The sequence below is a fragment of the Eschrichtius robustus genome, chromosome 8 (assembly GCF_028021215.1).
Source record: "Eschrichtius robustus isolate mEscRob2 chromosome 8, mEscRob2.pri, whole genome shotgun sequence".
In the NCBI taxonomy this organism is placed as follows: Eukaryota; Metazoa; Chordata; class Mammalia; order Artiodactyla; family Eschrichtiidae; genus Eschrichtius; species Eschrichtius robustus.
This window is the reverse complement of record NC_090831.1, coordinates 85,908,914-85,933,613: the sequence shown is the minus strand read 5'-3', so window position 1 is coordinate 85,933,613 and position 24,700 is coordinate 85,908,914. Positions and strand designations below refer to the sequence as shown.

General features: G+C 35.0%; 1 protein-coding gene across 4 annotated transcripts in view; it reads right to left on the bottom strand.

Annotated features, from left to right (window-relative positions):
- The window catches only part of BBS9 (Bardet-Biedl syndrome 9), a 469,951-nt gene that overhangs the window by 242,375 nt on the left and 202,876 nt on the right, over window positions 1-24,700 (bottom strand). For 3 of the 4 annotated variants that reach the window (XM_068549287.1, XM_068549291.1, XM_068549289.1), the window contains exons 15-17: window positions 23,530-23,544; window positions 18,477-18,617; window positions 293-388 (exon numbers count right to left, since the gene is read on the bottom strand). In XM_068549287.1, coding sequence (XP_068405388.1) covers window positions 293-388; window positions 18,477-18,617; window positions 23,530-23,544 — 252 coding nt within the window. The remainder of the gene's footprint in view (window positions 1-292; window positions 389-18,476; window positions 18,618-23,529; window positions 23,545-24,700) is intronic. The other variant, XM_068549288.1, reaches the window with a different exon arrangement.

The following is a 24,700-nucleotide window of genomic DNA, read 5'->3' as shown; positions in this document are numbered from 1 at the left end:
ACCCAAAAAAATTAACTCCAGTTTCTAGTAACTCCTAAAACCTACTTCACCATATACCTATCTCAAAAACATTTTTCAGTTCTTTAAATTCCTCTATCAAACTCACCTCTTCCCCAAAACCAAAGTTAAGTATCACTAATAAAACAGGATTCTATCTTCATAACTAATATAATGGCTCTTAGTTTTCAATATCTAACATCACCCTTGCAGAAATCTTTGATGTGGCAATGATCTGTGATGCACTGTTCTTAATAGAAGTTTTCAAAAGCAATAATACCATGGTTTTACTTACGAGAGGTTTTGGAAGCAAGAAGAGTAACTCGGGAACCTCCTAAGAAGCGAAAACCCATTACATTCACCTGATCATCTTCTGACTGATTGGCAAAGCCTGCAAAGAAAAGAAAAAATCACCTTACATAATCACAAGGCAAAACACTTAATGTTTAAAATAGGAAGCTTAGATGACAATGAGTATTTTTTATGTCACTAGTCATGCTTAAGGTCCATGTGTGGACTATAATATATTAACTGATCTCCACAGTTGCTTCCAATCGCTAAAATTACTGCCTCAGAAGAACATGCTGAAATCACTTAATTTTCTTCTACTAGTTCATTCTAGGTCTGAGGCAGGAAATGTACAAGATGAACTTAGAATGCCTGTCACACCAGAAAGCAAGGAAACTATCAGTGACCAGCAGATTTGTATGAAAAGGACGTAAGAGCCAACTTAAAGAGACTACCACTGGCCAGAGATGAAAATACTTGAGTATCAAAATAATAATAATAATAACTGCAATGAAGTAAAATATATCAAATATATTGAAAGGCATGTGTTCATACTGACACTAAAAATAAAACAAAAAACCCAAATGCTCACTATTGAAGGATCCTAGAGGATCAACTCATTATTTTAAGAATCAATAATAAAGACAAAGAACCAAGCATTTATCCTGATGATCCTACCAAATTGTACCACATGAACAGTGGTAAATAAGGGAAACATTCTCTGTGTGGAAATATTCCAGCTAAAAATTGTAGAAAGCTTGAAAGAATAGAATACCACCATTTTTCAACTTCCAATGAATTAATGGATCTTAGCATTGACTATCAATAGCTGTTACAATCACAAAAAAGGAGACAAACAGATATAATGTACCCACTGCTGAAAGTATATATCACCATTCTTGCAGTAGTATGGCCAAAATAATCAATCCTAACTCTATTAGCACTAGATGCAACTATCAATTTACAGGGAACAAGACAGAGAAAATATTAAACAAAATCACAGGGATGTAATCAGCAAAATTCAGAGAATGGGAAACTCACAGGAAAAATAATTTGTATTCTTTAACAAATAAACTGCAAATTAAAAAGAGACATGAAGGAGAAAGCCTACAGAAGAGGAGATATCAAAAAATTCATATCAAAAAATTACAAGTGAAACATATTTGATTCCTGACTCAAAAAAAAAAAACCAAATAAAAATTATAACACTGGAGACTTTCACTCTGTGCCCAGATGGAAAAACTGGGGCCAAATTTACCCTCCCATCTCAAAAAACTAAAAAATGGAATAAAATATATGAACCATTTTTAAGACACTGGAAATTAGCAAATGAACAACAGGGATCTCTGACAAACAAGAAATAAAGTGAGCCCTATGTTTGCACCAGCTTACCACCTAGAGAAATTTCCAAGCCACAACACAGGGGAGGGGAGCCCAGGAGCAACCCACCATTCTCCCCGAGTTGAGGAGATAGATTTGGTAATCTGGGAAGGCCAAAGTGGCAAACGTTCTCAAGGCAGAGAGCAGACATAGCTACAGAGAAAGAACTCCAGAGATTTGCAGAGTCCCATTTGAGTACTCAGTAGAATACTAATGGATGCATGCCTATGAGGAAACTACCTGAGGTTGGGGAGAAAAAAAAAAAAAAAAACAGTCAAAAAGATTACAGGAAATAATCCACAAGCCCAGACAGGGCCAGAGATAATCCTTGTTTTCGCACTGGCCATAATATAGACCATCAAAATTCACTAGGTATCAGGTAGATCACATAGAAGAGTTTGGTTTCAGTAGCAGGTAAATTTCACACTAGAATAAATGTTGCTCCCGTCCCACCTAACAAAGCTTCAAAACAACACTAAAAATGATCAAACTTTTTCAAGTAACTTAAATGTGTCCCAGAAAAAAAAAACCTCAAGAATATTTATAGGAAAGCTAAAATACTCAACACACAATTAGATAAAATTCAGGAATTCTGTCCTTCAGTCAAAGATTACAGGACACAGAAAGAGAAAAGAAATTACAACCCATTAACAAGGAGAAAAATCAATCAAAACTAACTCAGAAATGACACAGACAATAGAATTAGTAGACAAAGGCATTAAAATAATTATTATATTATTATAAATATTCAAAGGAGCTATATTAAATAGAGACGTGGAAAAATTTTTTTAAAAAGAGAGAGACCCAAATCAAACCTTGAGAGATGACAACTACAATGTCTGAGATTAAAAAAATACACTGAGTGGGATTATGAACACATTACACACTGAAAAAAGAAATAAGTTGAATGTATAGCAGTAGAAACTACCCAAAAAAAAGCACAAAGAGAAAAAAGATTGAAAAAAGAAAAACAGCATCATTGAGCTCTGGGACAACCTCAAGTGAGAAATATACATATAATTGGAGTCCTTAAAATAAAGATGAAAAAAGGAGTGGAGACAGAAAAAAATATTTGAAAAAATAATAGCCAAAATATTTCCAAATTGGATAAAAATTATAACCCATAGATCAAAATATCTTAACAGAGGGAGACCTTCAAGATGGTAGAGGAGTAAGACATGGAGATCACCCTCCTCCCCACAAATACATCAGAAATACACCTACATGTGGAACAACTCCTACAGAACACCTACTGAATGCTGGCAGAAGACCTCAGACTTCCCAAAAGGCAAGAAACTCCCCACATACCTGGGTAGGGAAAAAGAAAAAAGAAAAAACAGAGACAAAAGAATAGGGATGGGACCTGCACCTCTGGGAGGGAGCTGTGAAGGAGGAAAAGTTTCCACACGCTAGGTAGCCCCTTCACTGGTGGAGACGGGGGGTGGCGGGGGGAAGCTTCGGAGCCAGGGAGGAGAGTGCAGCAACCGGAGTGCAGAGGGCAAAGCAGAGAGATTCCCAACAGAGGATCAGTGCCCACCAGCACTCACCAGCCCGAGAGGCTTGTCTGCTCACCTGTCGGCCGGGACGGCTCGGGGCTGGGAGCTGAGGCTCCGGCTTCTTCGGAGGTCAGATCCCAGGGAGAGGACTGGGGTTGGCTGTGTGAACACAGCCTGAAGGGGGCTAGTGCGCCACAGCTAGCCAGGAGGGAGTCTAGGAAAAAGTATGGACCTGCCTAAGGCGCAAGAGACCATTGTTTCAGGGTGCGCGAGGAGAGGGGATTCAGAGCACCACCTAAAGGAGCTCCAGTGACGGGGCGGAAGCTGTGGCTATCAGTGTGGACCCCAGGGACGGGCATGAAACACTAAGACTGCTACTGCAGCCACCAAGAAGCCTGTGTACAAGCACATGTCACTATCCACACCTCCCCTCCTGGGAGCCTGTACAGCCCGCCACTGCCAGGCTCCCATGATCCATGGACAACTTCCCCAGGAGAACAAATGGTGCGCCTCAGGATGGTGCAATGTCATGCCAGCCTCTGCCACCACAGGCTCACCGAGCATTCTGTATCCTTCCCTACCCCCAGCCTGAGTGAGCCAGAGCCCCCTAATCAGCTGCTACTTTAACCCCGTCCTGTCTGAGGGAAGAATACACCCCCTCAGGCGACCAACACACAGAGGCAGGGCCAAATCCAAAGCAGAACCCCAGGAGCTGTATGAACAAAGAAGAGAAAGGGAAATCTCTCCTAGCAGCCTCAGAAGCAAAAGCTAAGAGAATTCAGCACCACCAAACCAGCTTTACAACAAATGCTAAAGGAACTTCTATAGGCAGGAAACACAAGAGAAGGAAAAGACCTACAATAACAAACCCAAAACAATCAAGAAAACGGTAATAGGAACATACATATTGATAATTACCTTAAGTGTAAATGGATTAAATGCTCCAACCAAAAGACATAGACTGGCTGAATGGATACAAAAACAAGACCCATACATATACTGTCTACAAGAGACCCACTTCAGATCTAGGGACACATACAGACTGAAAGTGAGGGGATGGAAAAAGATATTCCATACAAATGGAAATCAAAAGAAAGCTGGAGTAGCAGTTCTCATATCAGACAAAATAGACTTTAAAATAAAGACTATTACAAGAGACAAAGAAGGACACTACCTAATGATCAAGGGATCAATACAAGAAGAAGATATAACAATTGTAAATATTTATGCACCCAACATAGGAGCACCTCAATACATAAGGCAAAAGCTAACAGCCATAATAGGGGAAATCGACAGTAACGCAATCACTGTAGGGGACTTTAACACCCCACTTCCACAAATGGACAGATCATCCAAAATGAAAATAAATAAGGAAACACAACCTTTAAATGATACATTACACATGATGGGCTTCATTGATATTTACACGACATTCTATCCAAAAACAACAGAATACACTTTCTTCTCAAGTGCGCATGGAACATTCTTCAGATAGATCATATCTTGGGTCACAAATCAAGCCTTGGTAAATTCAAGAAAATTGAAATCATATCCAGTATCTTTTCTGACCACAACGCTAAGAGACTAGATATCAATTATAGGAAAAAATCTGTAAAAAATAGAAACACATGGTGGCTAAACAATACACTACTTAATAACCAAGAGATCACTGAAGAAATCAAAGAGGAAATCAAAAAATACCTAGAAACAAATGACAATGAAAACACGACGACCCAAAACCTATGGGATGCAGCAAAAGCAGTTCTAAGAGGGAAGTTTATAGCAATACAATCCTACCCCAAGAAACAAGAAACATCTCAAATCAACAACCTAACCTTACACCTAAAGCAGTTAGAGAAACAACAAAAAACCCCAAAGTTAGCAGAAGGAAAGAAATCATAAAGATCAGATCAGAAATAAATGAAAAAGAAATGAAGGAAACGATAGCAAAGGTTAATAAAACTAAAAGCTGGTTCTTTGAGAAGATAAACAAAATTGATAAGCCATTAGCCAGACTCATCAAGAAAATAAGGGAGAAGACTCAAATCAATAGAATTAGAACTGAAAAAGGAGAAGTAACAGCTGACACTGCAGAAATACAAAGGATCATGAGAGATTACTACAAGCAACTATATGCCAATAAAATGGACAACCTGGAAGAAATGGACAAATTCTTAGAAAAGCACAACCTTCCGAGACTGAACCAGGAAGAACCAGAAGATACAAACAGACCAATCACAAGCACTGAAATTGAAACTGTGATTAAAAATCTTCTGACAAACAAAAGCCCAGGACCAGATGGCCTCACAGGCGAATTCTACCAAACATTTAGAGAAAAGCTAACACCTATCATCTCAAACTCTTCCAAAACATAGCAGAGGGAGAATCACTCCCAAACTCATTCTACGAAACCACCATCACCCTGATACCAAAACCAGACAAAGATGTCACAAAGAAAGAAAATTACAGGCCAATACACTGATGAACATAGATGCAAAAATTCTCAAAAAAATACTAGCAAACAGAATCCAACAGCACATTAAAAGCATCATACACCACGATGAAGTGGGGTTTATCCCAGGAATGCAAGGATTCTTCAATATACGGAAATCAATTAATGTGATAACCCATACTAAAAAAATTGAAGGATAAAAACTGTATGATCATCTCAATAGATGCAGAAAAAGCTTTCAACAAAATTCAACACCCATGTATGATAAAAACCCTCCAGAAAGTAGGCAGAGAGGGAACTTACCTCAACATAATAAAGGCCATATATGACAAACCCACAGCCAGCATCGTTCTCAATGGTGAAAAACTGTAACCATTTCCACTAAGATCAGGAACAAGACAAGGTTGCCCACTCTCACCACTATTATTCAACACACTTTTGGAAGTTTTAGCCCAGCAATCAGAGAGGAAAAAGAAATAAAAGGAATCCAAATCAGAAAAGAAGAAGTAAAACTGTCACTGTTTGCAGATGACATGATACTATACATAGAGAATCCTAAAGACTCTACAAGAAAACTACGAGAGCTAATCAATGAATTTGGTAAAGTAGCAGGATACAAAATTAATGCTCAGAAATCTTTTGCATTCCTATACGTTAATGAGGAAAAATCTGAAAGAGAAATTAAGGAAACACTTCCATTTACCATTGCAACAAAAAGAATAAAATACCTAGGAATAAACCTACCTAAGGAGACAAAAGACCTGTATGCAGAAAACTATATAAGACACTGATGAAAGAAATTAAAGATGATACAAACAGATGGAGAGACATACCATGTTCTTGGATTGGAAGAATCAACATTGTGAAAATGACTACACTACCCAAAGGAATCTACAGATTCAATGCAATCCCTATCAAACTACCAATGCCATTATTCACAGAACTAGAACAAAAACTTTCACAATTTGTATGGAAACACAAAAGACCCCAAATAACCAGAGCAATCTTAAGAAAGAAAAACGGAGCTGGAGGAATCAGGCTCCCTGACTTCAGACTATACTACAAAGCTACAGTAATCAAGACAGTATGGTACTGGCACAAAAACAGAAATATAGATCAATGGACAGAATAGAAAGCCCAGAGATAAACCCAGGCACATATAGTCACCTTATCTTTGATAAAGGAGGCAAGAATATACAATGGAGAAAAGACAGCCTCTTCAAGAAGTGGTGCTGGGAAAACTGGACAGCTACATGTTAAAGAATGAAATTAGAACACTCCCTAACACCATACACAAAAAGAAACCCAAAATGGAGTAAAGACCTAAATGTAAGGCCAGACACTATAAAACTATTAGAGGAAAACATAGGCAGAACACTCTATGACATAAATCACAGCAAGATCCTTTTTGACCCACCTCCTAGAGAAATGGAAATAAAAACAAAAGTATACAAATGGGACCTAATGAAAGTTAAAAGCTTTCCCACAGCAAAGGAAACCATAAACAGGATGAAAAGACAACCCTCAGAACTGGAGAAAATATTTGCAAATAAAGCAACTGACAAAGGATTAATCTCCAAAATTTACAAGCAGCTCATGTAGCTCAATATCAAAAAAATAAACAACCCAATCCAAAAATGGGCAGAAGATCTAAATAGACATTTCTCCATGGAAGATATACAGATTGCCAAGAAACACATGAAAGATTGCTCAACATCACTAATCATTAGAGAAATGCAAATCAAAACTACAATGAGGTATCACCTCACACCGGTCAGAATGGCCATCACCAAAAAGTCTACAAACATTAAATGCTGGAGAGGGTGTAGAGAAAAGGGAACCACCTTGCACTGTTGGTGGGAATGTAAATTGATACAGCCACTATGGAGAAGAGTATGGAGGTTCCTTAAAAAACTAAAAATAGAACTACCACACCACCCAGCAATCCCACTCCTGGGCATATACCCTGAGAAAACCATCATTCAAAAAGAGTCATGTACCACAATGTTCCCTGCAGCTCTATTTACAATAGCCAGGACATGGAAGCAACCTAAGTGTCCATCAACAGATGAATGGATAAAGAAGATGTGGCACATATATACAATGGAATATTACTCAGCCATAAAAAGAAACGAAATTGAGTTATTTGTAGTGAGGTGGATGGACGTAGAGTCTGTCATACAGAATTAAGTAAGTCAGAAAGAGAAAAACTAATACCATATGCTAACACACATATATGGAATCTAAAAAAAAAAAAATGGTTCTGAAGAACCTAGGGGCAGGACAGGAATAAAGATGCAGATTTAGAGAATGGACTTCAGGACACAGGGAGGAGGAAGGGTAAGCTGGGACAAGTGAGAGAGTGGGATGGACTTATATAGACTACCAAATGTGAAATAGATAGCTAGTGGGAAGCAGCCGCATAGCACAGGGAGATCAGCTCGGTGCTTTGTGACCACCTACCGGGGTGGGATAGGGAGGGTGGGAGGGAGACACAAGAGGGAGGGGGTATGGGGATATATGTATACGTATAGCTGATTCATTTTGTTGTACAGCAGAAACTAACACACCATTGTAAAGCAATTATACTCCAGTAAAGATGTTAAAATATATATACATATATCTTAACAAACACCGAGCACAAGCAAAATAAAAATACAACAAAACCAAAAAACTAAACCAAGGTACACCAAAAATGAATTTCTTAAAGAAAAAAATCTTAAAAGCAGCCAGAGAGAAAAGACATATTACATATAGAGGTACAGCTTATGTCTTAAATCAATGCCAGAAATCAATGGAGCAATATCTTTACAATATTGAAAGAAAAACATTGTCAACCTACAATCTTTACCTAGTGAAAATAACTTTCAAAAAAATGGTGAAAAAATACATTTTCAGACCTACAAAAGCTGAAAAAATTCATCACCAGTATTTCTACACTAAAAGAAACGTTAACAAAGTACTTCAAGAAAAAAGGAAAATGATACCAGATGGAACCTGGTTCTACACAAAGGAATGAAGAAGAGCAGTGGAAAAGGTAACTCCATGAGTAAATATATAAGATCATTGTCTTAATTATTAATATCTCTTAAAAAGAGAATCACTGTACATGTATGACTGAATTACTCTGCCGTACACCTGAAACTAACAGAACATTGCTAATCAACTATACTCCAATATAAAAAATTTTTTTAAAAAGATAATCACTGTTTAAAGCAAAATTCATAACAATGTATTGCAAGCTGTATAATATATGTAGATATAAAATATAAAACAACAATAGCAAAAAGGCTGGGAGGGGAGAAATGGAAGTATACTATTGTACGAGTCTTATAGTATGTTCGAGGCATTATACTATCACCTAAAGATAGACTGTGATAAGTTAAAGATGTACACAGTATTATGCATCTGTGCATTTTTGACAGGGAAATATTGCTTCCAAAGGGGCAAAAATCAATTTATAGGGTTCATCCATTGTAAAGCAATTACACTCCAATAACGATGTTAAAAAAAATTTATAGAGTTCAGAAAAATCTTACTCATTTTATCTATAAAAACATATTCATATAGAATGTGAACAGATATACAGGATTATCTGTGGTACTAAAACTGTGTGGAGGGGCTGATTAAGAAAAAGATTCTAAAAAGTCTTGTGGAGAAAATCATAAAAGAAAGGTTGAGAAACACTGCCATAAGCTTCAAAGAAGCATCTAAATTAACACTAGGTGGTATAGTGAATAAGACAACAAAGGAGATAAAATGGAATCATAAAACATACTCAATTCAAAAGAATGCAGGAGGGGACTTCCCTGGAGGTCCAGTGGTTAAGACTTCACCTTCCTAGGGGCAAGACGGGAATAAAGATGCAGACCTACTAGAGAATGGACTTGAGGATATGGGGAGGGGGAAGGGTACACTGGGATAAAGTGAGAGAGTGGCATGGACATATGTACGCTACCAAACGTAAAATAGATAGCTAGTGGGAAGCAGCCGCAAAGCACAGGGAGATCAGCTCGGTGCTTTGTGACCACCTAGAGGGGTGGGATAGGGAGGGTGGGAGGGAGGGAGACGCAAGAGGGAAGAAATATGGGGACATATGTATATGTATAACTGATTCACTTTGTTATAAAGCAGAAACTAACACACCATTGTAAAGCAATTATACTCCAATAAAGATGTTAAAAAAAAAAAAAAAAAAAGACTTCACCTTCCAATGAAGGGGGTGCGGGTTTGATCCCTGGTCGGGGAGCTAAGATCCCACATGCCTCGTGACCAAAAAACCAAAACATAAAAAAAAAAAAAAACAGAAGCAATATTGTAACAAATTCAATAAAGACTTTTAAAATGGTCCACATCAAAAAGAATCTTTAAAAAAAAAAGAATGCAGAAAAAAAAACAGATGAGGCAAATAGAAAACAAAGAGCAAGATGGTAGATTTAAAACCAACCATATCAATAATCACATTAAAAATAAATGGTCAGGGCTTCCCTGGTGGCGCAGTGGTTGAGACTCTGCCTGCCAATGCAGGGGACACGGGTTCGAGCCCTGGTCTGGGAAGATCCCACACGCCTCAGAGCAACTGGGCCCGTGAGCCACAACTACTGAGCCTGCGCATCTGGAGCCTGTGCTCTGCAACAAGAGAGGCCGCGATAGTGAGAGGCCCGTGCACCGCGATGAAGAGTGGCCCCCACTTGCTGCAACTAGAGAAAGCCCTCGCACAGAAACGAAGACCCAACGCAGCCAAAAATTAATTAATTAATTAATTTTACAAAAATTTTTAAATAAATAAATGGTCTAGGGACTTCCCTGGTGGCGCAGTGCTTAAGAGTCCGCCTGCCAATGCAGGGGACACAGGTTTGAGCCCTGGTCCGGGAAGATCGCACATGCCGCAGAGCAACTAAGCCCATACGCCACAACTACTGAGCCTGTGCTCTAGAGCCCGAGAGCCACAACTACTGAGCCCACGTGCCACAGCTACTGAAGCCCGTGTGCCTAGAGCCCATGCTCCACAACAAGAGACGCCACCGCAATGAGAAGCCCGCACACTGCAACGAAGAGTAGTCCCCGCTCGCCGCCACTAGAGAAAGCCTGCGCGCAGCAATGAAGACCCAACGCAGCCAAAAATAAGTAAATAAATTTATTTTTTTTAAAAATGGTCTAAACACCCCAATTAAAAGATAGATAATATTGTATTGCATTAAAAAAGCCAAGACTCAACTGTATGCTACCTATAAGAAACCTACTTTAAATATAAAGATGTAAACATCTTAAAAGGAAATATACATATATATCACTGTAACACTACGGAAAAGAAAGTTGGAATAGCTATATAAATATCATAAAAGTAGATTTTAGAGCAAAGAATATTAACAAAGACAGAAGCTATTTCATAATAATCAAGAGAACATTATACACCTAAACTTTCATGTGCCTAAAACAGAGCTTTAAAATGTATGAAGCAAAAACTTCAGATCTGCAAAAAAAAAAAAAAAAAGAAATAGACAAATTATAGTTGAAGACTTCAACAAACTACTCTCAATAATTGACACATGTAGGGCTTCCCTGGTGGCGCAGTGGTTGAGAGTCCACCTGCCAATGCAGGGGACACGGGTTCGATCCCTGGTCCGGGAGGATCCCACATGCCGTGGAGCAGCTAGGCCTGTGCGCCACAACTGCTGAGCCTGCGCTCTGGAGCCCACAAGCTACAGCTGCTGAGCCTGTGTGCCGCAGCTGCTGAGGCCTGAGAGCCTAGAGCCCGTGCTCTGCAGAGAGAAGCCACCACAATTAGAAGCCGGTGCACTGCAATGGAGAGAAGCCCACGCACAGCAACGAAGACCCAACACAGCCAAAAATAAATAAATAAATTTATATATATAAAAAAAGAGGTGGTTACTCTTATAAAAAAAAATAAAATAAAATAATTGACACATGTAGACAGAAAATCAGTAAGGATATAGAAGATTAAAAACATTATCAGAAAACTTGCCTTAACTGACATTTACATAAGATCCCACCCTACAACAGCAGAAAATCCATTATTTTCAAATGCACGTGGAACATTTATAAAAACAGTCCTATCTTGGGGCCATTAAATAAGTTTCAATAAATTTAAAAGGATTCCAGGCATACAAAGTATGTTTTCCTACCACAGTGAAACTGAATTCCAAATCAATAACAAAAGTTGTATGGAAAATCCCCAAGAGTTTGGAAACTACATACCATACTTCTAAATAACACTAGGGTCAAAAAAGAAATCAAAAGGGGAATTTAAAACTGTTTTATACTGAATGAAAATTAAAATTACAACATTTCATCATTTGTAGGATGCAGCTAAAGCAGTAGAGGAAATTTTATAGCATTAACCAACTAACCAAGAAAAGAAAATTAAACCCAAAGTAAGCACAAGAAAGGAGTATGGGAGAAATTAAAAGGAGTAGAAAACAAAAAATAAAAAGAGGAAATGAATGAAACAAAAAGCTGGTTTTTCAAAGCGAGATAAAATGGATAAAACTCTAGTCAACAGATCAGGAACAAAAAAGAGAGAAAACACAAATTAGCAGTATCAGTAATGAGTGAGTTGTCATCACTACAGATTCTACAGATATTAAAAGGATCAGAAAATATTATGAACAACCTTATGCCAATAAATTCAACAATTCAGATGAAATGTACATATTCCCTGAAAGACAGAAACTAACAAAGTTCACTCGATAAGAAATAGATAACCTCAAGAGGCCTATATCTTTTGAAGAAATTGAATTTGTAGTTTAAAAGCTATCCCATACAGAAAACTCTATGTCTGGAAAACTTCTCTAGTGAATTCTTCCAACTATTTAAGCAAAAAATAATACCAATTCTGCACACTGTTCAAAAAAATTGAAGGGAGGTAAATATTTCCCAATTCATTCCATGAACTCCACATTAATGACACATAATTATAAAGAAGCAAAATTACAGATCAATATCCCTTATAAACACAGATGTAAAAATTATAAAGTTTAACAAATTAAATCCAACAGTCTACTGAAAGGAAAATACATCATGATAAAGTATGATTTATCTCAAGAATGCACAGTAGGGCTAACATTAAAAAATTAATCAATGTAATCCACCTATTAACAGACTAAAGAAGAAAATGATATAAAATATCTCAATTGATGTAGAAAAAGCATTGAAAAAATTAAATATCTGTTCCTAATAAAACTCATAGCAAACTTGGTATAAAAGGAAACTTCCCCAAGCGTGTAAAGGACACCTACAAAATACTTACATCTAAAACATATTTAATGCTGAAAGACTGAATGTCTGCTCTCACCATTACTATTCAACATCGTCCAGAGGTTCTAGTCAAGGTTAAAAAGCAAGCAAAAAATAAACAAACTGAATCTCCAGATTGGCAAGGAAGAGGTAAAACTGTTTTCACTTACAGATGACATGATCATCTATGTAGAAAATCTGATTAAATCTACAAAAAAAAAAAGCTAGTAGAAACAATGCTGTGTGATACAAGATCAATATACAAAAACCAATTGTATTTCTATGTACTAGGAAAGAACAATTTGAAATTGAAATAAAACACTACAATTTGCAATCACATCAAAATATATTTTAGGGATAAATCTGACAGAGGTTTGTAAGACCTGTACATTGAAAACTATAAACTCTTAGTGAGAAAAATAAAATATGTCCTAAATAAAGGAAGGTCTCTACTTTCATCTTAAGAAACTAGGATAAGTGGAGCAATTTTTACCATGTTCAATATTGTTAAGATGTTGTTTCTCTCCAAATTGATCTATAGAATTAGATCAGTTGCAATCCCAATTACAATCAAAATCTCAGGCATTTTTTAAATTGATAAGCTGATTCTAAGATTCATGTGAAAATGCAGATGATCTAGAACATCCAAGACAACTTTGAAAATAAAAGAATAAAGTTGGAGAAATTACGCTACCTGACTTCTAGACTTATATATAGTAATTAAGACACTATGCTATTGGTATATAGCAATATTGATGGGCAAAGACAAATAGATCAATGGAACAAACTGAGCAGAAATATATATATACATTCTGATGATTTATATAGTCCTATGATATACATTCAGATGATTTTCAACAACTTTGCAAAGGTGATTCAGTGGAAAAAAATAGTCTTTTCAAAAGTAGTTTGGGGGAATTCCCTGGCAGTCCAGTGGTTAGGACTCCACACTTCCACTGCAGGGGGCACGGGTTCAATCCCTGGTTGGGGAACTAAGATCCCTCAAGCCGCGTGGTGAAGCCAAAAAAAAAAAAAAAAAGTAGTGCTGGAACATTAGATACTCATATGCAAAAATATGAATTTTATCCATATCTCACACCATACATAAATATCAATTCAAAATGGATAAGAGCCCTAAATATAAAACATAAAACTAGAAAACTTCTAGAAAAACAAGTACGAGAAAAACTTTGTAACCTTGAGTTAGGCAAAAATTTCTTAAATATAACATTAAAATCATGATCCATAAAAGAAAAGACCAGATAAATTGGGCTTTATCAAAATTAAGAACTTCTGCTCTTCCAAAGACACTGTTAAAAGAATGAAAAGACATGCCATAGACTGGGAGAAAATATGTGCAAGTCATATAATCTGATAAGGGAATGAAAGAAGGCAGACAAAAAAGAGCACATACTGAGTAATTCCATTTTATAAAACTTTAGAAAGTGCAAACTAATCTATAGTGACAGAAAGGAAACCAGTGGTTGCCTGGGGATGGGGGAAAAACAGATCACAAAGGGGCACAAGGAAGCTCTTTGGGGTGATGGATATTTTCAGCATCATGATTGCAGGGGTGGTTTCAAAGGTATATACAAACACCAAAACTTACCAAATTGTATACTTTATACATGTGTACATAAGTTATACTTCAATAAAGTTGTTTTTTATAAAAACAAAAAATATATACTGAAGCTGTGTTTCAGAATTAAAGAATGTATTAAAATGTACCAGAAGAAAATATAATTAATATTTTATAATCTTAAAATAGAGATCATTCTAAGAACAACATGAAAACTTGAAACTAAATAAAGCAGTTATAAAATTAAATTTTAAAATAAATTTTACTGCCTAAAAATATAAACCTTATATGTTAAAAGAATACAAGTAGTTAATAACAATTACAAAATTTCTATGCTAACAAATAATTTAGAAATGCAAATTTTAAAAAGAGATGTCATATTTCACCTAACCATGTCAAAAATTTTAAAAGCTTTAAATCCAGCTGCTATCCTGGGTACAAACCCTGATGTTGGGCTTGTAACCTGATACAATTATTCTGGAAGTAACTTTGGCATTTGAATAAAGTTTTCAAATGTGCATATCCTTTAACTCAGTCATTTATCTTCAAGGAATTTCTCCAAAGAGAAACAGAGAAGTACAAAAAAGCTATGTACATGGCACCCCTAAACAATAGAATATTATGTAAACATTAAAATACAAATTCATTGACAAGGAAAGATAGCCATATATCTGAGTACCATAAAAGGCTGCTACAATAGCACGCTATTTGTTATTACATTTATGTAAAATTTTTGTGTAAAATTACTGGTATCATGGCATACAATGAATGTCAGCTAATTTAACATCTATTCCCAGCCTCCTTTTCCCCAGCCCATCTACAGTAGTTCTCAGCCCCCTTTACTGCTAGAAGAGGCCATGTGACAGTATTTTGGCTATTGAGGCCTAAGTAGAAATCTCCTAAGAAGTTTATGGAAACATGCCTTTCTGATAAAAGTTACAGTCATTGCTATAGCTATCTCTTTCCCCTACCTCCTGCCCTGTAGTCAGTTATGATGACTTAAGCCAAAGCAGCTATCCTATTGCCATGGAACAAGCCAACACACTAGAGAATGCACATTGCAAAGAAAGAAAAAAGCTGGGTCTTTGATAACATTCACAAACCACTATACCAGCTTCCATTGCCCACTTGTGGACCTCTCTTTATCTGAGATAAAAAATACATATTATCTTGCTTAAGTCACATTTAGCCAAAATCACTCCAGATAATTATATATATATATATATATATATATATATATGTAAATAAATATTTTCTATATAGCCACTAAGCATATTAAAGCTTTTTATAATTATAATATTCTCTACTGGCCAGTATTTGGGGCACTAGACACCTCCATTCAAACACTGTTGATAGAGTTAACTAGTGGCCCTTCAGGAAGTCAATTTTACATTATATTTCAAAAGCTTTAAAAATATTATTATCCTTTGCTTGACTCAGTAATTCCACTTTTACATATTCATCAAAGAAGTAATAATAAATTTAGAGAAATATTGCTATAATATATTTACAATATTAATAAACTGAAAACAACATAAATACAGAAAAATATAATGCTGGCCAAATGATTTATGATAGAATAGTATGTAATCATTAAAATCATAAAATAAAAAATCTAATTATATAGAAAGGTGTCTCCCAACAATATGCAAAGTAATATTCTCTGGGGGGATGAAATGCTTAGAAAAAATATTTTTTAAAAGAGTAGGAAAATGTAATGAAATATAAGTAGATATTGCTGGGTGTAAGAATTACCAGTAACTTTCATTTTCTTCTTTTTGGTTATCCATTCCTAAATTTCACATTTCTTTTGTAATAAGAAAAATTAATTTTAAATATACAAAAAAAAAGAACTGAAATAAACAAATAGAAAGAGATGTAGATTAAAAGTAGTTTTATTTCTACTCTATGAAGATCATTAATTTTATTTCCGTTAAAAAATAACTTGTAATAGCAACTTTAACATCAACATATAAAAGTCATATATAGCAAGAGTGAAACGTATCATGAAAAGTGAAAAAGTAGCAAGAGTACTTCTTTTAAACAATTACAGGATTCCAGCATGTTTAATATGAACACAAATCTGGAAACTCAAAAAGAGAACACACTATATTACATAAATTGACTCTTAGGGGAAATTTTTTAAATTTGTCATTGAGTCCCATTTCTAAAGTGAATAAGAAGCAAATATATGCTGAAGAGCCTAAGATACCTGTGACATCAAAACAACTGACTCCAAAATCAGGACACATGCGTTATCTAAGCTTTCCTTAGTACTTCTTACCCAATTCATAGCTTACAGAGATACCCTCTCTGGTCAAAAGCATACATTCTTATTCAATCTCCATCGGTTTCAGTCATCTGCAGTAAAGATTGACCACTCAGAGGCCAGAGTCTTAAACATTTTTCAAAGGCATCAATAAATTTGGTGCGCAACATACAATTTCCAACTATGTTGTCAGGATAGAATAGGAGACCAAGGAACTAGTATGTTTGCATAAGATGTTCTAAAGGTAGTGACTCTCTGCCTTTTTTATAATCCAAATTTTTTATAAGAAAATTGACGAAGAAGAAAGGGAATGAAAGGGAATAAGAAACCAAAAGGTACAAAACTATTTGCTAACTACACACACACACACACACACACTCATTCACTCGAACTCATTCAAACTAAAGAATAGATTAATTGTAATAAAGAGCATCTTGGAGATTTTTCATAGAGTTATACATAAATAAAGCTTTTAAAAACACTTCAGGGGCTTCCCTGGTGGCGCAGTGGTTGAGAATCTGCCTGCTAATGCAGGGGACGCAGGTTCGAGCCCTGGTCTGGGAAGATCCCACATGCCGTGGAGCAACTGGGCCCGTGAGCCACAATTACTGAGCCTGCGCGTCTGGACCCTGTGCTCCGCAACAGGAGAGGCTGCGATAGTGAGAGGCCCGCGCACCGCGATGAAGAGTGGCCCCCACTTGCCGCAACTAGAGAAAGCCCTCGCACAGAAACGGAGACCCAACACAGCCATAAATAAATAAATAAATAAAAGTTAGCTTAAAAAAAAAAAAAAAGTGAGCTTAAACTTAAAAAAAAAACAAAACTTCAAACTAATGAAAAATAAATTTTAGTCACTTTAAGTAGGTTATAACACAAAAGTTGACTTACCATAAATTTCTAAACCTTGTGGGAAATACTTGTATTCTAAATCCTATCCACTAATGCAAGGGTGAAGATGCATCTTACAGTCAACAGTGCTGATTTTTAATGATGGATTTAAAAGGGTCGATTTAATTCCCAGATTATTTTTTTTAATTCCACCTCATCACCAAGAAAGTTAATAGATGCGACACATTAGAAACCCTGGCAACTAAAGATGTTTTATCCAATCAATGCCTCTCTCTTTTCTAAGCTACTCAAAAAGAAAAACCAACACCTGGAGAAAGTCACACCTTCACAAATTACCAATAATGTTCGCTGTGATATTCTAGCTTTATACATGTAGCCCCTTCTAAAGCACTGGAGGCAAAGAATGGACACTGCCCCCTCCAGCTGCTGAAGACAGCAGAACCACATAGAGCACCTACTTATGAGGTTACTTTTCAGGCGCATAAGAATATGCTTTTAGAAGGGACATTTCCAAAAACCTACAATGAAGATGAATAATAAATATTTACATGCTTAGAAAAGGGATATATTTGAAAACCTACAAGAAAGATGAATAATAAATATTTACATTCCAAGCCAAATAATTCCACAGCCTAAAAAGAAACATTTGATGTTTTCATTTCTGAATACTGAAGCAAAATAATGATTATAATAATTTTAATCATACTTAAAAGGTACGCTTTATTACCTTGTTGATATAAGCTATTTGCCTTTGAACCCGCAAACAAGATGAAAAAATCCTTGAGGCACTTTTATATTCTGACTTAACAATTATCTGATAATTACCCCATCATTACCTGCTGATGAAGGATTCCATTCTAAATTCTTAACATTTCTGATGTTACAGGCATGTTACTTCAAGAGTCCTACCTGGAAAGAGACTGAGAAGACTGACTGGAGATTTGTTGGTATCAATAGTTAGTTTGTGGCTTGCAGTTTTTGAAGGCTGGCCTGGCAAGCAGATTAATTTCAGGGGAAGTCTAAACTTACATTGGCTAACTCGAGGAATGCCTGAAATAAAGAGAAATATATATTCATAAATTTGACAAATAAGAAAAATATTGTACTACTAATAGTAGTACATAGTAGCAACATATCTTAGTTTAAATGTTTGTTACCTGCCCATTTCATTTAGCATAACTGAAATAACTGGAAAGCATTATCATAATTTATGTTTTTACTTTATTGTCAAAAAGTGCAAGGCAAAAATAAAATCTTAAAAACGAGCATAGGATAAGCTCTGCCTTTAATAGTAATATCATATTTTAAAAGTCATCACAGTTGAATGCTATATAAAACATTATATGTAGTTATATTCAATTACTGAACTGTCTTTAAGACCTTCAAAGCTCTAGCCCTAATCCAAGACTATCTGCTAAAATGAGCAAAGAATATGAAATTTATATCAGGAAGACTCTATATGACCATATCTAATCATTTCTCTACCCCCTGAATTTTTTAATTTTAGTTTTTTTACTTATTGAAGATTCGAAGTACAATTAACAATTTGCAATAAATTATGAGCATGAAAGCAGAATTTGCCCTACTGAAGTTCTAATGAAGTTCATTCTAATGATGTCATTTTACACATCAATATGAAGAATATTACTTTCATGCAAATTGAATTTTCCTCAATCCATTTAACTTTACATATCACTGTTAAGCAACATTTTGAAAGGCTTACATAGTCATTCAATTCTCAAATTTTTTTCAGAAAGTATACAGGTATATTGAAATAAGTAACTGCATAAATAAATAACAATGAAGAGTTTTATATCAGAATTTAAAGTTTTTAAAAATCATTCCTTTTAATATTTTTACAAAGAATGAAACTGAAACCAAAGCAAATTAGGCTCTCTACTTATAAATCAAGTAAAGCAATTCTACAACTTTAGTTCTCTCTCCTTTTATACTAGGATTCTATTTTTGACTGGATAAGACAAAAGATAATATACAGAAACCTATATCTTAGTAAACTACTGTAGAAAAAAGGAAAACTTAAAATGTTCTACTCTACTGGATAGATCCACACATTAATTCCTTTATTTCTTTACAGTGGAGTCAGAGAGCAGCTTAAAAATAGCAAAAGCGGAAGCAGTAAAGTTTGTAGACATGATCCCAAATAGGATTCCTAGAATTAGCAATATATTTTGTTAATGCCAATTGGAGTTGTGTGGTTTACTCTATAACCAAGCTGGGAGTACACTTTTCAGAACTACTTATTCACTAGGATAGTAAGAGATCATCAACAATGGCAAGCATATTGATATATGAGGCCAATTAAATACTTTTTCAGAGCATGTGGAGCATATTTGTCATTCTCTTCAACATAATCTATTATCCATCAAATTTTACATAGCTCATTTTTTGCTCATAACCAACAGATGTTAAATTCACTTCTCCTGGAATCCTAGATGCAAATTATAACTGGTGTCTCTTCAGAGAAGTCCCAGGGTATTATTTCCTGACATTTTGTGAGGTTTTAGAGGCATGTGTATTTGTACTTTAAAATGATGAAATGTTTTGACTCAAAATATTATGGTAACATGATCTAAGCTACTGCTCAGACCACAACTATCAATATCACCACAAAAAACATTACAAAGCATTATTTTTTCCAACTTCATATATTCCATATATCCCCAAATTATGGAAATATACCTACTAATGTTTTTCCTCTACAATATATACATTACAGCCTCAATTAATAGATGCAGTCTGGAAAGAACAAGGAAACTGAAACCTAGTTCCATTTCCTTCATTTTCAATGAATAGAATAACGGGGAAAAAATGCTTCATCTTCTGACAACTCTGTACATGCACAAAGAGAAGCTATCTTCTATGTACTTTCAACCAAAGTCTGAGCTAATTGTTCAAATAAAATTTGGCTGTAAATGCTCTTCTAAAACTACACTGCTGAAACTGTGGCTCTACTTCACTTGGACCAGGTACTGACTGAATTTGTGGTAAAACAAAATTAATCATGATCAACAACACTAGCCTTATGTTACTTAGATTATTACCCTAAAACTCTGAGAACCCAGAGCTAAAGAAACTGGTGGTATATAAATGTTTCAGAAATTGAAACAAATGGATTGCAAGCACTAATAAACCCAAGAAGGGAAATACATTGTAACTCAATTCACAGCTCAGTTAAGTCAGTTAATGACAATATCACACACTAGGGCAATGGTCTGCAGTTGCTAAGATTTGAAGAACCCCTCCAGAATTTCTTTTCTCTCCAGGAATTGTAAACCTGTTTCACAGGACATTTGGAAAACATTACTTTGAAAAATGATGACACTCATACTTAATAAAATGATTATGGCTATTTTTTAAATGATGGCAGCTTGAAAAGTTTTACCATTGGGGGGGAAAAAAGCATGAAATCCTTTAGAAACCAGTTTAAGGAAACCATACCTTTAAAAAGAAAAATTATACTGCCAATATTTTATATTACTTCCCATCAAATTAAAACCCAAACGTTTCAAAATGTAACGTCTAGTGTTTAGACATGGAGTTCATCAGAGGCACATTTCTATTGAGATTTACATTTTCTTAAGAAACCTGAAATGCAGATTTGGCTACCAGTTACTCTTCAGGCTATAACTGTAGCTAAGAACCTGAAGCCAGAGACACGTAGAGGTATGTGTGAGTGTATGCATACGTGTATCTGTAATGAGGAAGGAAAGGATTATATGCATTTAAAGACTTTCCAAAGTTGCTAGTAGGATAGCTTTCAACTCAGTTGAAAGAGCCTAACTGATCCTAACTGCCTACCATCAGCGATATTTAGTTGGCAAAACAGTCTCTATTTGGCTCATTCAACTCTCTGAATATAATTCTGAGAGAAAAGAAGAAATTGGTCATTTGTAATACTCAAATATTGGCCTACTCACTCATCAGACTGACTTTTTTCTACAGTTTTTTAACAAATATAATCACCTCTCCTTCAAACACTTCCCCTTCTAGCCTACTAGAGGAAATGGATAGTCGCAACTACCATGGTGCAATTAATCACAAAATTATTTAACACTTAGAGAGAAAATTCAGATCAAAATCACTCCTGACAGAACAATTTTTCCAGGAAGAGAATTCTAATTACCCCTGGCACACCCAAGAGACCAGTATCACTGTCAAGAGGGATGCCAAAATGTGCTTTAAAAAAAAGAAAAAAGAACTTATATACCAGAGTTGAATAACTATATCTATATATTACACATCTACATAATGCCTTTAGAACTCTTTCCAGGGGCCTGCTAGAGTCATTTCTTATTGAAAACAAGGAACCCCAAAGCAGTAGCAATGTCTGGTAGCCAGAACTTCCTTGATCCCTTCCTGTTATGTCTGGCTACGTACTGTGCTCCATCTGCAGTCATGTTTTACACTGCCCATGTCATGTAACTTTAATGCAGAAATAATGGAGACAAACTCTTATGGGACAACATAAAACCTCGATTGCTTCTCTTTTTCCATATGTAAAAGCAGGACTGCTTATCTGCAATACAGCCTGAACAGATCAGGCCAATAAAATGGAAAAGTCTTTGAAATTTGAAGCCTTATGTAAGTAAGATCTAAGTAGCCACATATTAATTTCTTGCCTACTAGGTAAAGCTGAATATTTCAACTCTACTCCCTGAAGCTTAATTATAATTTTAAAATATATCATAAGAGATTATTAAAACCAGCTTTAGGTTTGCATTGAAATACTAAAATTTCCATATATTGTGATTTTTTTTCTCATGGTTTGATCTGAATTTTTAGTAAGAGGAAATAAATTCCTTTCAATAATAACCTTTACTGATTTTTTTAAAACTCAAAACAAATAATTTAAATAATAATATTGTATTTTATAAAAGTTATTGTGAAATCTTATCAGTTACATTGAAATCTTGCAAAGTAAATATTCATTATTAAAATTATTTTTAATAACCCAAATTCTAATTTGACAAGTATACTTTATGTTATTAAGCTAAAAGCTTACTTCTATTAAAATATTTCTCATATAAATATATATTCACCTCCCAGACACTATGCAACTCAGGTTGTTGGAACCACCAAAACTATATGAGTAAATAATGCCATTATTTTTAAGTATTTTATTTATCTAATTATTACTAATTAATATTATCTAATACTAATCTTAAAATGGCTAATAAACTAAGACAAACCATCACATTAAGTCTACGTCTAGGAGGAAAAATAATCAAAGTAGAAGATCCTTATAGAGTACCTGCCATATAACCAGATACTGCACAATCCTAAGATAAGTACTTGAACCCTACTCTTAAAGAGCTCAAAAATCTACTAGGAGAACCTAAGGAACAAACTTAATGAAACTCATATTATGATAAGTATTATAGCAGAGTAGTAAACAAAGGATTTGGGGAAAGCAAAATGGTGACAACACTGACCCAGGCAAGTTCAAGGGGTCAGTCCTTTGATGATATTCCCCCACAAATTCTAAACAAGACAAGGAATAGGCCCATAGAATGAGTACACATGGCATTCTGATCAAAGAGGTGAATATTTTGGGGTATACAGAATCATACAATTTAGAATTCAGAATTTTTTTCCTTACTCTTTTTAAGTACACTAAGATAACTGAGCATACAGGTAAATCACCAATGACTTACAAAAATAAATTGTCAGTGGCGCCTTTGGTTTTGTTCAAAAAAGTCATGGAGCTTCATTGTTTCTCATGACTCTGAAACAACTAATAATGAATAACAAGTATCTATAAGTGGAAACATCTACTAGCTTCTCCATAGCCAGATCAAGGCACTGAATCACCCTAAAGAGGTTGCTATGGTTAAAACAGCAGTCCATAAAAAGAATTCATTCATGGTATAATACCAATTCAGTTAACTGACCAAATTTCAGTTCTGAAATTCATTTTGTTCTAAATTATCTTTTCACTTACCCTCAGGATTTCGATCTATCCATCAGAGGCAATGCAAAACGGGATAGGGGAGAAAATGTAACAAATTATCTGTTATAAAATTACAACACAAACTTAACACATATCTGCTTAAAATATAATTTAAAATTTTCAAGATTCTTACAGATGATTTAAATGGCCCTCCAATAAAGGTAAGCCAATTCACAATTGAAGAATATAAAATGAATAAATGAAATCTAACAATATATTTCATTCATTCTCAGAAGTCCATGAGAGGGTGTTATTCCAGTATAAATGTGGCAAAAAGAGGTAAAGATATATGATCTAGCCAAAAGCAAACCAGACTCAATATGTAAATGACATCAAGAGCATTAAATGAATTTTTTGGAAAAAATTTGAGTGAAAGACAAATATATAATATTAATATTTCCAGTTAGTCTTGCTTATAACTTTAGTTAATAGATACTACTATGGAACAATGTCTATTTTTTTTTCAGCTTGTCTTGGTATTCTTTTACTTTTATAGACTTGTTTTTACTTTAACTTCTAATTAACTTTCAACCAATTAATGCCTATGCTCTTTGGTTTAGTAATAATTTATAGTCTTTCAAATTCTGTCTTTAGAAAAGCATAATAGCTAAAAATGGTATGTGCAACCATAAGCTCACTGAATGATTTTATAACTTCATAATGCATTTTTAAGCCTTTTGCCCACTTGCTAGGTAATCCATTTCTTTATTTTAAATTTATTTTCAACCAGTATCACTACTTTTCCTTGAAAGCAAATGAAATAATTAGTTGAATTAAGGTATCAACAATCTCTATACCTACATACACAAGGTGTAACAAAGATAAAAAGTATAATCATGCCTATGATTATTGAGATGTTCAATTAATGATAAATGATCTAGAGATTTTAGCCAACATTTCCTGTTTTTTATTTCACAACTCAAAATTAAAATAACACTGAACATTTCAATGTTCTTTTCAGAAACATCCAACTAAAAAGTCCATCATTCTTTGATCCCTTACAAAAGATTTGTATTTCTCTCCAAAGCCAGGTTTCGCAAAGCCTTTTAACCATAAAATATTTATGTTACCCCAAATTTTGAAAATATAGGTAAATGGTTAAAGTGGTCACTTCTGGCCAGAAATGATTTTTTAATAATTTAAAGTAAAATAACTTACAAAG